General features: G+C 47.9%; 2 protein-coding genes across 3 annotated transcripts; one reads left to right on the top strand and one right to left on the bottom strand.

The window, feature by feature from the left end:
* Window positions 1-572: 572 nt before the first annotated feature.
* On the top strand, window positions 573-6,730 carry alg1 (ALG1 chitobiosyldiphosphodolichol beta-mannosyltransferase). Its single transcript, XM_080905511.1, has 13 exons — window positions 573-902; window positions 2,304-2,381; window positions 2,447-2,550; window positions 2,778-2,926; window positions 3,071-3,160; window positions 3,653-3,766; window positions 3,952-4,058; window positions 4,703-4,741; window positions 4,825-4,884; window positions 4,972-5,082; window positions 5,189-5,303; window positions 5,511-5,586; window positions 6,173-6,730. The coding sequence occupies exons 1-13, from the start codon at window positions 611-613 to the stop codon at window positions 6,305-6,307; spliced, it is 1,470 nt and encodes a 489-aa protein (XP_080761637.1). The 5' UTR covers window positions 573-610; the 3' UTR covers window positions 6,308-6,730.
* On the bottom strand, window positions 6,569-13,664 carry eef2kmt (eukaryotic elongation factor 2 lysine methyltransferase). 2 transcript variants are annotated; one of them, XM_080905512.1, is made up of 8 exons: window positions 13,515-13,664; window positions 8,686-8,748; window positions 8,531-8,611; window positions 8,306-8,407; window positions 7,999-8,132; window positions 7,677-7,921; window positions 7,396-7,545; window positions 6,569-6,857 (listed from the first exon to the last, which is right to left on the bottom strand). In XM_080905512.1, exons 1-8 carry the CDS (start codon window positions 13,620-13,622, stop codon window positions 6,757-6,759), a joined length of 984 nt encoding a protein of 327 aa, XP_080761638.1. In that variant the 5' UTR covers window positions 13,623-13,664; the 3' UTR covers window positions 6,569-6,756. The 2 variants fall into 2 exon arrangements, with proteins under 2 accessions (XP_080761638.1, XP_080761639.1); XM_080905513.1 differs by having other exon boundaries at window positions 8,531-8,584.
* Window positions 13,665-14,502: the final 838 nt, after the last annotated feature.

Genomic DNA, 14,502 nt, shown 5'->3' with positions numbered 1-14,502 from the left:
ACGTGTATATGTGTATAATATAATTTCCTCAGGGATTAAGAAAGTATTGCACTTACTGCTCTTGCACTTCTGATTAGATGCAAACTGTATTTCGTTACACTGTATTTATACATGTGTAATGACAGTAAAGTATAATCCTGAATCCTATTTTGATTCTGATGTGTATATATTATATCCTCCTGTTTCTAAATGAAGAATAGAACCGAAAATATCCTAAAGAGAGATTGGTTAATACAAAGTAGATTTTCACATTTGAAAAGCACAAAACTTCAGAACAAATGTTTAATTGTGTAAATATATTCACAAAAATCTGCTCAGTCAAACTTTTTATTCTTTGTTCCAAAATGTTTGTGAAAAGATGTTTCTGAGATTTTTCTTTTTTAAAAAACAAAATGTAAATGTGCTACCAAAGCCCTACTTTTTAATTTTTTCTTTGTGGGTTTTTTAATATAATCTTTTGATAACAATAGAAGTTAACACACGCTTTGACGGCTGAGACTGAAAGTTCCTGGTTTGCACATGAACGCGTCACGATACGATGCGCGCTTCCTTTAAACATCAAGCCCCGCCCATTTGTGATGAGCCGCGTCATCACAAATCTCAAACAAACATGGCGCCGCGCTGCTCCTGCACGGCTCTGCTGGCAGTTTCCCTGACGGTTTTGGCGCTTTTAGCGGGACTTTTGGCGCCACACTCGGCTGTGAGGTGGCCCGCGGTGTCTCTGGCGGTCGCTGCCGCGCTGCTGCCGCTGTGGGGCCGCAGCCTACGGCGGCGGGACGACGGGACCTCCCGGCGGGTCTGTGTGCTGGTGCTGGGGGACATCGGGCGCAGTCCTCGGATGCAGTATCACGCTTTATCCCTGAGTAAACACGGGTACCATGTGACCTTCGTGGGGTTTTCAGGTGAGACTGAAGCTTCCTGTGACACATTGATTCACCTGTTTCCCACCTGCCGCTGAGATCAAACAGTCAGCTTCTTTCACTTCTCGTACCGACATGTTCAGGTAGGTACCGATACCAGCGTATCCTCGTACCAGTATGAGGACAGAGAGACAGTGGGGAGGTGGGTTTAAGGTGGAGGTGAGACTACATCAGGGATCGACCCTGAGCCCACTCTGGTCAGCAGACAGATGGGGGTAGGCAGGAGTCCCTGTGGCGACACTGTGATTTGTAGTGTGAGTAGTGAGCAGGTGGAGGTATGATCTGGAGAGAAGAAGAATGAAAATTGGTACAATCCAGACAGAATAGACGTGAGTGAGAGAGACATGTTGACAGGTGGACATGTGAGGAGAGAAGCCAGTGCAGGTGGATGAGTTTAAATACCTGGGGTCAATCATCCATACAGTGCACAAGAGGAGGTGAAGAAGAACGTGCAGGCAGGGCGGCGTGGGTGGAGACAAGGATTAGAAATGAGTCCATCAGAGGGACATCTCAGAGTCAGAGAGGCTGAGGTGTGCAGAGGAGGGAGCGTACATATACTGGATATACACAGGAGGAGAAGAGGACGACCTCTGAGGATATTTCTGGATGTAGTGAAGGAGGGCTGGAGTGACAGAGGTGGTCCATACCTCCTAATGTTTGGAGGTTTGGGGGAAACAAACACTGAAGCGTCTACATCCTGTTGGAGCTGTATAGTGAGGTGGTTCACTGTGCGAGTTTATTTGTTCCTGAAACATGTGCTGCAACTTCTACACCTCCATCAATACTGCAGCGCTCTGCCTGTAGGATTTATAAGGAGTGGTATTTTAAAGAAGCAGCGTTTACATGTCGTTACTTGTAAAAGTTCCAAATCAAAAATCTAAAGAAAAGAATATTTGATCCAAGTATAAAACTGGTGCTTTCAGCAGGTTGAGATAAATCAAACTTTAGATAAAGAAAAAGACGTGACTGTAAAGTATATGCAGAAAAAAAAGTGACCACAGACAGAAAACACCTCAAAGCAGGTCGCTGTAAGTGATCCGAGATGGAGCCGATCCTCTTTGTAAGGGTGGTGTTTGAAAGAAGTAATATCACGTACTCTATTAAAATTACTAAAACGTAAACTCGGTGCAGCACATCCAGGTTAACTGAGCCGGGTTCATTTCAGCTGTGCGTTATAAACATGACCTGATAGAAAAGAAATACCTTTTGTTTCTACAGCACTGAAAACCAAAAGAGTTTCAGACAAACAGTCGGTTGTTCTGAGAAACAAAAAACGAAATGTGAGCTTTGGACTAAAAACAATCAGGAAGTCGTTTCATCGTGCCTGAAAAATTCCCGTGTCGGCTGTGAAAGTGAAGAATTTGTGCTGTGATTGTTTTTCAGAAACCAAACCTCATCAAGACGTGCTGAGCGAGGAGAAAATCACCATAGTGCCCATCGCAGAGCTGAAAGGTGTCCGAGGTAGGTGTCACAGGATGTGATTCTTTACTGTTTGTTTTTTAATGAACCCGTTTCCTGTTTCGCAGTCGGACCGAAAGTGGTCTCGTATGTGACGAAGGTGACGGTTCAGTCCCTGCAGCTGCTCCGTGTCCTGCTGACGATGGAGCTGCAGGCGCATGTTCTGATGCAGGTGTGTTACCTGTGACTCTCACAGGGGGAACAATAACTCACGTACAGACGTAAACATCACACTGGTTCATCCATTCTTCTTTTTTATTTGTTTAAATTAAGACAAAAATCCTCATTTTGACTCAAAAACATTTATTTTGAGAGTTAAATGAACTCTAGAGGAACGATAAAGAACTCTGCTATAAATACTTCACTCTGTTAACATCAACGACTGCCTTTGTTTCCCAGAATCCTCCTGGGCTGCCCAGCATCGCAGTGACCTGGTTCGTGTGTTTGCTGCGTGGCAGCAGATTCATCATCGACTGGCACAACTACGGCTACACCATCATGGCGCTGAGCCACGGCCCGGCGCATCCCATAGTCCGACTGGCAAAGTGGTGAGTACCGCTGAGAGGCTGAAGGTGGCGCTCTGCGGTGTCCTGATCCTCAGGACTGTGATAAAAATACTTAATGTTAAATCCTGATCCGAGGTGTTTCTGTCTCTGTCGTCTCTGACGGGCGCTTTCGTTCTCGTCTTTCAGGTACGAGCGCTTCTTTGGCCCTCTGGCGTCTCACAACTTGTGCGTCACCAACGCCATGAAGGTCGACTTGCAGAAAAACTGGGGCATCAAGTATGACTTTCTCTTTCTATTATCTGCATGGCTGTTTTTCATTCACTGACGAATGCTCGTGGCAGAAAATCTGAGAGATGTTTGAAATTGAAGATTCTCACAACACACCAATAAAAACATGCAGACGTGTCACTTTACAGTGAAGTTGATGAAGGAAAGAAAGACTGAAACAAAGGTCAGATGTCTCACTAGCGGCCTCTGGAGGCCGTGATGTGTATGACACCTGAGGAGACACTGAAGGAGCGGAGTTAAAAGGAGACGCTGCTCCAGGTCTGCGGACGATGTGTTCACATAACTCGTACCTGCTCGAAGTCTCGGCTCTGCTGTGGACGGTCCCGTGATCCGTCCTCTGTGAGGCTCCTGATGTTCACGTTTGTGTTTCACTGCAGGGCCGAGTTTTTAATGCAGTTAATAAAAACCAGTAAACTAACCGCAGTGACTCTGTTCTCACTCTGGATCGCAGCGCGACATTTTACTGTTTGACGTTTGCAGGGCGACGACTCTGTACGACCGGCCGGCCTCCATCTTCAGAGAGACTCCGTTGAAGCTGCAGCACGAGCTCTTCGTGAGGCTCGCCACCGTCTATCCTCAGTTCAGACACGCGGGGTGAGTGATGACGCTGTTGGGGGGCAGTTCCTGTGAAACACTGTTGATCGCCCACAAAACAGGAAGTTTGTGTAATGTGTGCAATCGTAGAGCTGCAGAGTTTTACTGTCGGCTTTTCCTCGGTTGTTCAGTTTATTGTTATAGAAAAAAACACATCAGCTCTGTGTGCTCACCTACTCTCTCAGGTCTGAGGCGGAGAGGACCATCTTCTCAGTTCGTGACCCCGCTGACGGCACCGTGACCCTGAGGGCGGAGCGACCAGCGCTGCTGCTCAGCAGCACCAGCTGGACAGGTCTGAGGAAGAGACGCTTCCCCCCATTTAAGAACGAAAACCACAGCGAGCTTTTGGTGTTTTCTGATTGCAAACCGATTTTTTGTTTTGCGTTTGCTGTTCGAACATTTCTGCTGAAGTCGTTCATCTCAGGAGTTCAAAAAGTCTTGTTTTTAATTTCACAAGCTTTTACTTTCCTTCAGCGGCTCACACACAGGCAGCTTCACTGCAGGGTTTTTAATCACATTTCAATGATCAGGAAGAAACAGAAACAAAACAGAAGTTACTGCTTGGAGGTCGTGACCTCCGCTTCAGCGGCGTCCTCGGCCCGTTCAGGATTTACAGGAAAGGATTTTGGGAGCAACGGTTTCGCTTTAAGTCCTGCTGTGAATCTCGGTAAAGAGATCGTGATCTCAGTGCGGAAATAAATAAAGTTTTTTCGTGGAAAAGGGGAATTAAACTCCCGGTGTTCCTCATCATCGACGTAAACACGATGCGGGAATGTCGGGATGCGCGAGGACGCTCACTGAAGGTTTCTGGCTGCAGCTTCTATTGTAAACAGAATGTAAAATTTTCCAAATTCAGCCAGTTTCACTTTATTTTGCACCTTGTGTTTCATCTCTGGAAACACTGAATCACTGATTCAGGACATTTTTTCTCTGCAGAGGACGAAGATTTCTCCATCCTGCTGACGGCCCTCGAAGGTGAGACCTGCTGTTCCAGAAACGAACGTTTAAATAATCCATGAAACGTGTTTCCTCACCTGTCGCCTGTTTGTTCCCACCAGAGTACGAAGGTTTCATTAGGGGAGGAGCTTCCTTACCACCTTTACTCTGCGTGATCACAGGTAGTCCAGCTCGCTGCTTACAGATTAGAAGATTTTCCTTTATTCAGAACATGTTTCCACTCTGTGTGTTTTTGTGCGTTTGTGCAGGTAAGGGTCCTCAGAAGGAACACTACATGAAGCTCATCGACTCCCTGCACCTGGAGCACGTGGAGATCTGCACCCCCTGGCTGGAGGCAGAAGATTACCCTCTGCTTTTAGGTATTTTAGTATTAATTTTGGTCTGTTCGACCAGTTTAGTCTCACTCGTGTTTGCACACAAAGGTTCCTGCAGGTCGTTGGAGGAGTTTCCTTCTCTGTCGTCCAGGCTCAGCAGACCTGGGTGTTTGTCTCCACAAGTCGTCCAGCGGTCTGGATCTGCCCATGAAGGTGGTGGACATGTTCGGCTGCTGCCTCCCCGTCTGCGCCGTCCACTTCAACTGGTGAGCCGACCTCTTAACCCTGCATTCTTTCTAGTGGCCAGGAGGGGGCGACTCCGCTGGTTGCAAAGTAAAATGCTCATCAGTGACCTCTGTAAATACTTCCCTCTCTGTGTTGATGTCCACCTATTTAAACTGGAGATGAGAATGTGCTTCCAGTAAGCTCATGAACGTGAATTAAACCTGACTCGGCTTTATTTTTATTCCTAGCTTGGATGAGCTGGTGAAGCACGAGGAGAACGGGCTGATCTTCAAAGACTCTGCAGAGCTCGCCGAGCAGCTGAAGGTGAGAGATGCCTGTAAACCAGTCACATGATCAGGAGAAAGATTCGGGCAGACCCTGATATGGACTCTAATATCTACCAACATTTATTCTTCTCTGAAAATACCGTACAACACGATTTAAGCATAGACTGTATATAAAAGATGGTTTTGTGGGTTCTGAAGCCTGAGTGGGAGTGAAGTGGCCACATCTGTGATGAGAGGGTGACACAGGCGGCTGTAGCAGCTAGATGTCCGTTAGGCTTCACCTCGGCTAACTGAACTGGACCTCTGGACCGTGTTTGTGCTGTTGGAGCTTTTTTTAATAACATCATGTGACCAAAAACATGGCTGCTGTGAGGTGACTGTACTAACAGACTGTCCAAGAAGCTGGAGCCACAGTTTTGGGGGTGAAATTCTAGGATTTTAATTGGATATTACAGATAAATAAGTTAATAGCTAATTATTTATATAGCATGGTAGCTAGCTAGCTAGCGTTAGCTGATACCTTAGCACTCCACCTTCTTTCTTCTATTCTCAAAAAAACAAACAAGGTGATCGACACGCTCTTTTGACTTCTTTCAAATAATGCTGAACGTTTATGATTCCAGACTCTCCTGTCAGACTTTCCCAGTTCAGACGGCAAACTGGGAACCTTCAGGAGGAACCTCCACTCCAGCAGGGGGCAGCGCTGGGATGACAACTGGGACCAGAACGTCCTGCCTCTAATCACTGCTCCGAGATAACCTTGGCTCTATTTAGAGAGCTAGACAGCGCTGCAGTTTTATAACCATTTTTTTTTATTCATGAAAGTCTCGCTTTGTAAGCCCTACTGGGCACGTGCAGTAGACATCACCATGGAAACAAGCCTTTTTTTTCCTTTTGTGCCTGGTGAGCACTTCATGGAATAAAGTAGGCCCAGCCTTTGAGTCCAGTATCCAGTGAATGCCTGGATGAGATGAGCACCAGTTACAGCAGAGTGAGAGCATAAAGGACAAAACTGTTTGTTTGGGTGTTTTCTGATAAATGTACATTTAAAATTTAAATGGATCAGTGGGTGAAAAGACGAAGTCTTCTGAGGTCTTCTTTTTTTATTCCTGGCGTTTTTCTTTCTTCACTTGAATGTATAAAGGAAGTTGTCATGACGATGAGGATGTACATTTGTAAATAAAATCTTTATCATGCTCCCCTCGTGTCATCTGCGCAGTTTGATGAGCTCTATAGCCGACTGTCTGTTATAAGGAAACACGTGGTTGACGGGTGCTGGGATCACTTCATGGCCGACTCCTTCAGCTTCTGCCAAAACAAACAAACAATGACTTCGTTCAAACCAACGTCCTGCACTGCGAAAATCCTGATCTCTATAAAATCATCTTCATAATTCCCCAAGCACGCCTCAAAAACAACTTATTTATTCCCACTGCAACCAGGAAGTATCCAGGATCAAATCTGGCCAGATTTGCAGTCTCGTTTTGTCGACACTGGAACGTCTGAGTGTTTCCTGTGAGCTGTCTCCAGGTCCTTTTTGCTTCATGAATTTCATGAATTGTGGACACTGTGCACAGCTGGTTAAAGAACTACTTACTACAGCAAACCACAGTATTTTTCCCCTTGTGTTATATGTTTACTGTTCATTTCAGGCAGAAAACGTGTTTTTGTGGGCGAGGCTGATGAAACTCAGACTCGAGCATGAGGTCGATCACGTGAGGTTAGCATGAGCCAAAGAGCCACAGCAGAACGTCAGGTTTAAGTAAACCAGACTCTGATCAGGTTTAAGTCTGAATTAATCTGAACCATCTTCACCACAGCCGCCTCCTCCTCAGCGCTGTCTTACCAAGCTGCTGTTTAAAGCCGCCGTACGTCTCCAGGTTCCTTATCGTGGAGCAGATGAAGACCTGAGGGAGACCCTCGGCAGACGAACACCTCAGGACGATGGACAGCAGCTTCGCCAGACTTCCTGCGATGTCGGGGTCGTACACCACGTCTGCACCACGACAAACAACAGGAATCTGCTTTAACTCCAAATCTGAGAAAGCAGATTGTCAACAGCTCCACAAAATCCAGAACAGACTGAGGTGTGTGAATGTGTGTCCACGCCATCTCCAAAAATCTGACCTGCGGCGATGATGACATCAGCTCCGATCTCCCTCAGCTCTTCCTCTGAGATTGCCATCCAGTCCAGCTTCTCCACGCTGACCGCTGGGGTCGTCTGCTCGCTCAGCCCATTCAGCCGGACGTTGTCTCTGAGTTTCTGCAGCACTGTGGAGTGACAGTCGCTGAAGATGAATCGCTTTGGGCTGCACGACCGACAGACGGTGATACCTGTCAACCCCGCACCGCTGCCCAGCTCCAGCACCGTCCTGAAGGAGGAGGAGCAAATTTAAAAGCTGCAGAAGCTCCACCTGGAGGGCGACGACCTGCAGATCCTTCCGCTTACCTGCCTGTAAAGACCTGCTGATTCTCCAGAGCCCACTCTGCCAGGTAAAGAGCCGCCTCCCACGTCACCAGCCCGGTGGTCCCCTCTGAGATCAGAGCAATGTTCTCCATCAAGCTCACGGCGCCACCAGCAGGCTGCAGGACACAAACATCGCTGCACTTCAAATTAAGACTCCTGCAAGCAACAGCTGGCAAAAGTAGGGCCGGGCGATTCAGACCGAAAATCAGATCGTGATATTTTTATGGCACAAAACAAATAATTTGATATAAAGGTAACAGTGACACTGGGGGTTTTCTGTGTGCGGTACCAGCAGGTAGCTCTTGTAGCACTCCATGGTCTCCTCAGCGCCCACCACCTCAGCCAGAGCATCGTACAGCTCATCCAGGGGTTCACAGCCTGAAGCTTCCAGCTGTGGAGGAAGAAACCAGGAAGCACACAGCCGGGTTTGACTCTGTGATCGAGTACTTCAACATCTTTCTGCCCAGAGAAAAAAAAAGCTCAACTAATAATCTGAGAGTTAACCTCTCCTTACCCGTCTGATGAGCTGGGAGAGAAACAGCCTCCTGTATCTGACTGAAGGTGGAAACTTCCGGCACAGGGGATGAAGGCACGTCTGTAAAAACATGTGACTGTTCATTACACTGACGAAGCTGTTTTATGATTGCAGCACGATGGAGGAACACTCACCTGTTTCAGCACCTGAGAAATGAGCTCTGATGACCCGCTGCTCTGAAGGTCTTTTTCTACAAACTGTAAGCAGATAAAAAGTTCAACCTCTGTGTAAGTCACGTTTTAAGTTCAATTAAAGTCATCCATCCATCCATCCATCCATCCTCATCCGCTTTGTCCGGGGCCGGGTCGCGGGGGCAGCAGCCTAAGCAAAGAGGCCCAGACCTCCCTCTCCCCAGCCACCTCCTCCAGCTTATCCGGGGGAATACCAAGGCGTTCCCAGGCCAGCCGAGAGATATAATCTCTCCAGCGTGTCCTGGGTCTGCCCCGGGGCCTCCTCCCGGTGGGACATGTCTGGAACACTTCACCCAGGAGGCGCCCAGGGGGCATCCTTGTCAGATGCCCGAACCACCTCAGCTGGCTCCTTTCGATGTGGAGCAGCAGCTGCTCTACTCTGAGCCCCTCCCGGATGGCCGAACTTCTCACCCTATCTCTAAGGGAGAGGCCAGCCACCCTTCGGAGGAAGCTAATTTCTGCCGCTTGTATCCGCGATCTCGTTCTTTCGGTCACTACCCACAGCTCGTGGCCATAGGTGAGGGTAGGGACGTAGATCGACCGGTAAATTGAGAGCTTCGCTTTTACACTCAGCTCCCTCTTCACCACGACGGACCGGTGCAGCGTCCGCATTACTGCAGCTGCAGCCCCAATCCGTCTGTCGATCTCCGGCTCCCTTCTCCCTCACTCGCGAACAAGACCCCGAGATACTTGAACTCCTCCACTTGGGGCAGGAACTCATCCCCGACCCGGAGTGGGCACTCCACCCTTTTCCGGCTGAGAACCATGGCCTCAGATTTGGAGGTGCTGATCCTCATTCCCGCTGCTTCACACTCGGCTGCGAACCGTTCCAGTGCGAGCTGGAGGCCCTCACCCGATGAAGCCAACAGAACCACATCATCTGCAAAAATCAGAGATGAGATTCTGAGGCCACCAAAGCGAAAGCCCTTCGCCACTTGGCTGCGACTAGAAATCCTGTCCATAAAAATTATGAACAGAACCGGAGACGAAGGGCAGCCCTGGCGGAGCCCATCACCCACCGGGAACGAGTCCGACTTATTGCCGGCAATGCGAACCAAGCTCTTGCAACGGTTGTATAGGGATCGAATGGCCCGTAGCAATGGGCCAGACACCCCATACTCCCGCAACACCTCCCACAGGACACCCCGAGGGACACGGTCGAATGCCTTCTCCAAGTCCACAAAACACATGTAGACTGGTTGGGCAAACTCCCATGCACCCTCAAGTATCCTGGAGAGGATAAAGAGCTGGTCCAGTGTTCCGCGACCAGGACGGAAACCGCATTGTTCCTCCTGTATCCGAGGTTCGACTAACGGACGAACTCTCCTTTCCAGCACCCTGGCATAGACTTTCCCAGGGAGGCTGAAGGCTAAAGTCATTCACATTGCGCCAAATCACAACACTCGCCTCAAGGCGCTTATATTGTAAGCCATCCAGCCGGCCGAGTTCTTCTCGGTTCACCGCATGGACAGGACACGGGACTCGGGGAAGTCAAGGGGAGGCGGCGTGTGTTTAATGGTGAACAACAACTGGTGCAACAGTGCGAACGTTGTTCCTCTCACACGCTCCTGCACACCAAATCTGGAACTACTGTCCATCATGTGTCGTCCTTTTTATCTACCTCGGGAATTTACATCGGTCATTGTAAGTGCCGTTTATATTCCACCACAAGCGGACACGGTCACCGCCTTATGCGAGCTGCATGAGGCACTCACACAGCACCAGACACAACACCGGGACGCTGCGCTTATTGTGACGGGGGACTTTAATAGCGCCAACCTCAAACGCGCAGCGCCGAACTTTTATCAACACATCACCTGCCCCACCAGGGGTGAAAGGACACTGGACCACTGCTACACTACGGTCAAGGACGGCTACAAGGCACAATCCCGCCCCCCGTTTGGCAAATCTGATCACGCCGCCATCTTCCTCATGCCAAAATACAAACAAAGGCTAAAACAGGAAGTTCCGGTTCAGAGGAAGGTCGCGCGCTGGACGGATCAATCGGTGGCCGCGTTACAGGACGCACTCGATGACGCAGACTGGGGCATGTTCAGAAACAGCTCCGACGATGACGTCAACGTGTTTACGGAAGCGGTTGTGGGATTCATCGGGAAACTAGCGGATGATACCGTGGAGACAAAGACTATCACAACGTTTCCCAACCAGAAGCCGTGGGTGGATAAAACCATCCGCAATGCTCTGAGATCCCGCACCGCTGCCTACAACACGGGACTCATGACGGGGGACATGGACCCGTACAAAGCCGCGTCATATAACGTGCGGAGGGCGGTGAAAGAGGCGAAGCAGCGCTACGGGAGGAAACTAGAGTCACAACTCCAACAGAGTGACTCTAGGAGCCTGTGGCGGGGACTAAGGACAATAACGGACTATAAAGCACCAACAACCGGTATGACGAACGCGGCCGTGACTCTGGCAGACGAGCTGAACACTTTCTATGCTCGCTTCGAGGCTGCAGCTAAGGTCTCCAACAATGCTAGTGTTAGCGGCGCTAACGGCTGCAGACAGGAAGATACTGCCAGCACCGGAAACGTGCTCGTCATCTCCGAGCATGAAGTAAGGAGAGCCTTCAAGAGAGTGAACACCAGGAAAGCAGCAGGACCAGACGGCATCCCAGGTCGTATCCTAAGAGACTGCGCATACCAGCTAGCTCCTGTGTTCACTGAGATATTCAACATCTCTTTATCTCAGTCGGTGATCCCCACATGCTTCAAAGAGTCCATCATTGTTCCTGTCCCGAAGAAACCCCACCCTGCTTCTCTCAATGACTATCGCCCTGTAGCCCTCACCTCAGTAGTGATGAAGTGCTTTGAACGCCTGGTCAGAGACTTCATCATTTCTTCACTACCAGACACACTGGACCCACTACAGTTCGCTTACCGTCCAAATCGTTCCACAGACGATGCCATCTCTCATCTCCTCCACACATCACTCACTCACTTGGACACTAGAAGGGGGAATTATGTTAAAATGCTCTTCATAGACTACAGCTCTGCATTTAACACCATAATTCCCTCCACACTCACCACCAAGCTGGAGCATCTGGGACTCAGCTCATCTATGTGTCAGTGGATCTCCAACTTCCTAACTGGCAGACCACAGGCAGTAAGGATGGGCGGACATGTCTCAGCCTCCACCACTCTCAGCACTGGAGCCCCCCAGGGGTGTGTTCTGAGCCCCCTGCTGTACTCTTTGTACACATATGACTGTGTGGCCACTACCAGCTCCACCACCATCATCAAGTTTGCTGACGACACCGTCGTGGTGGGCCTGATCTCTGATAACAACGAGACGGCCTATCTGAAGGAGATTAGGAATCTGGAGAACTGGTGCCAGAGGAACAACCTCCTTCTAAACGTCAGTAAGACAAAGGAGCTGATAGTGGACTTCAGCACTAAGCAGGAGAGGAACTACCAGACCCCCGTCATCAACGAGTGCCCAGTGGAGAGAGTGGACAGCTTCAAATACCTCGGAGTTCACATCACGCAGGACCTGTCATGGTCCTGTCACATCAACACCGTGGTGAAAAAGGCCCGACAGCGTCTCTACCACCTCAGACGCTTGAGAGACTTCCAACTGCCCTCCAAGGTGCTCAGGAACTTTTACTCGTGCACCATAGAGAGCATCCTGGCGGGAAACATCTTAACCTGGTTCGGGAACAGCACCATGCAGGACAGACGAGCTCTACAGAGGGTTGTGCGGTCAGCTGAGCGCACCATCCGCTCCGAGCTCCCTGACCTGCACTCAATCTACAGCAGGCGGTGCTGGACCAAGGCCAGGAAGATCGTGAAGGACCTCAGCCATCCCAACAACGGACTGTTCTCTCTGTTGAGGTCAGGAAAGCGATTCCGCTCCCTGAAGACCAACACAGAGAGACTGAGGAGGAGCTTCTTCCCGCAGGCGATACGGTCTCTCAATCACACCACCACACAGTACTGACCCACACATATGGTTCTTACACACACACTGGACTTTCTGGACTTTGGTTTTGCACAACACTGGTCACTATATTCTTCATTTCCGGTTAATACTTGTACAGCTGCTGTTATTGTGTATATATTTATTTATATTTAGATTTCTTCATACATTCTTATATAGTTCTATATTGTGTATTTTGTTGTACAGTTATTTTATTTTCAACTTTAATTTATATATTTATCTTTATCTTATTCTTCCCAGTTAAATTTACCCTTCATTCTAATTTGTGTTGTACAGTTATTTCATTTTTAACCTTAATTTATATTTTATTCCTTCCTAGTTAAATTTACCCTTTTTAATTTTTCATATTTATTTCCTATCTTATTCATAGCCTTTTCCTTTTTTGTTTTCTTTAGGTCACGAGCAGTTGTCCAAGCATTTCACTACATATCGTACTGTGTATGACTGTGTACGTGACAAATAAAATTTGAATTTGAAAATTTGAATTTGATTTAAGGTAGACCCACCATAACCCCAACAATCAGACGACCCCTACGAGCAAGCACTGGGCGACAGTGGAAAGGAAAACATGTCCTTTAAGAGGAAGAAATCTCCGGCAGAAGCAGGCTCAGAGAGCCCGTGGCCAATTTGAAAACATAAAAACAAATTAAAAGAAAGAATAAAGATTATCTTTATGAACTGAGACCAAAATTATTCAGGGAGGTCCCTTGACTGATTACAAGCATTGCTTTACTCATGTTTCACAGGCAGAGGCTGCTTTGGTGCTAAAATGCGGAGATTTCTGAATAAAGTTCGGCCAGACTCGTACTCACAGTCCAGGGAAACGAAGGGAGCCGAGTCAGAGCGAAAAACGACACCTGGAACTCCCTTAAAACCTCTTTAACTGACCCCTGAACCGAGGACCGCTCTGAAAGCGCCATCTTACACGTGTATTTGTTTACTTCCTATTTACCCATAATCCTGCGCGACCCTCTCTCGCCAGAGCCTCTGGGTAGTGAAGTTTATCTGTAGGTTTGAGCATCGGCTGCCTTTTTTAAAGCTACAGAGAGCTAGTGCATGTGTTTAATACATACATACATACAGTCTTCTTTTTATTGTTATATATTTTATTAGTGGACATTTATTATTTAAATGTAAGGTTTTGTATTAATTAGAACTTAACTTCATTTTGAACCAGAGTGTGTTCTGGGGCTTTCCTTAACCTTTTTATACAGTTTCTGTTGCTCTCTGTGTGTTTTTCTTTTCCTTTTAGTTTGGAGGGTCTTCAGACATCAGCTGCTGGAGAGCTCTGATTATGGTCTCATCATATTTTATCTAAAAGGTTCAGGATTCAAGTCCAGCAAATATCTTTTTCTACTTTTAAGGTCAAAATTAAAAGTTGCCACTCCTGTGGCTCTCCTCTGCATCATGAGATCAAACCTCCAGATGACCCACTTCTCCAGCAGGTAGTCTTATGCTTTAAAGATCTTCTGTGTAAGTTTTCTGAATTAAAATCGTGTATACTTTTGTTTTAAGGAGGTTTTGTCCGTTTCGTTCGTGTGCATGTTTTGTAACCTCAGAGTAAATTTCTGATCCATCAGAGCTGCTGGAGAGCTCGGCTGGTTCTGTCTGTCAGTGGATTTAAACACTGAGGCTCAAGGTTCAAGTCCAGCTGCAGTTCTTATTGAATTTTATACCTGAATCCAGCAGCGTGTTGAAACCTCCCCTTTATGCCAGCTTCAGCAGCTCGGTGACATGAATAAAAGGTTACTGTGGTATAAATCAAAGGGCTGAGCCACACTCATGTTCATTTTGGAACCT

The sequence above is a fragment of the Rhamphochromis sp. 'chilingali' genome (genome assembly GCF_963969265.1).
Source record: "Rhamphochromis sp. 'chilingali' genome assembly, chromosome: 15".
In the NCBI taxonomy this organism is placed as follows: Eukaryota; Metazoa; Chordata; class Actinopteri; order Cichliformes; family Cichlidae; genus Rhamphochromis; species Rhamphochromis sp. 'chilingali'.
Note: the sequence above shows the minus strand (reverse complement) of the source record. Positions and strands in the feature narration are given on the sequence as shown.

Excerpts from the sequence above, each read along its gene's own strand:
- alg1 (XM_080905511.1), top strand. The coding sequence starts at position 611 with ATGGCGCCGCGCTGCTCCTGCACGGCTCTGCTGGCAGTTTCCCTGACG. Across the intron at positions 5,304-5,510 it reads TGCGCCGTCCACTTCAACTG|CTTGGATGAGCTGGTGAAGC; the intron begins GTGAGCCGACCT and ends TTTTATTCCTAG. Across the intron at positions 5,587-6,172 it reads AGCTCGCCGAGCAGCTGAAG|ACTCTCCTGTCAGACTTTCC; the intron begins GTGAGAGATGCC and ends TTATGATTCCAG.
- eef2kmt (XM_080905512.1), bottom strand. The coding sequence starts at position 13,622 with ATGGCGCTTTCAGAGCGGTCCTCGGTTCAGGGGTCAGTTAAAGAGGTT. Across the intron at positions 8,612-8,685 it reads TTTCTCAGGTGCTGAAACAG|ACGTGCCTTCATCCCCTGTG; the intron begins GTGAGTGTTCCT and ends ATGTTTTTACAG. Across the intron at positions 8,408-8,530 it reads TCTCCCAGCTCATCAGACGG|CTGGAAGCTTCAGGCTGTGA; the intron begins GTAAGGAGAGGT and ends CTTCCTCCACAG.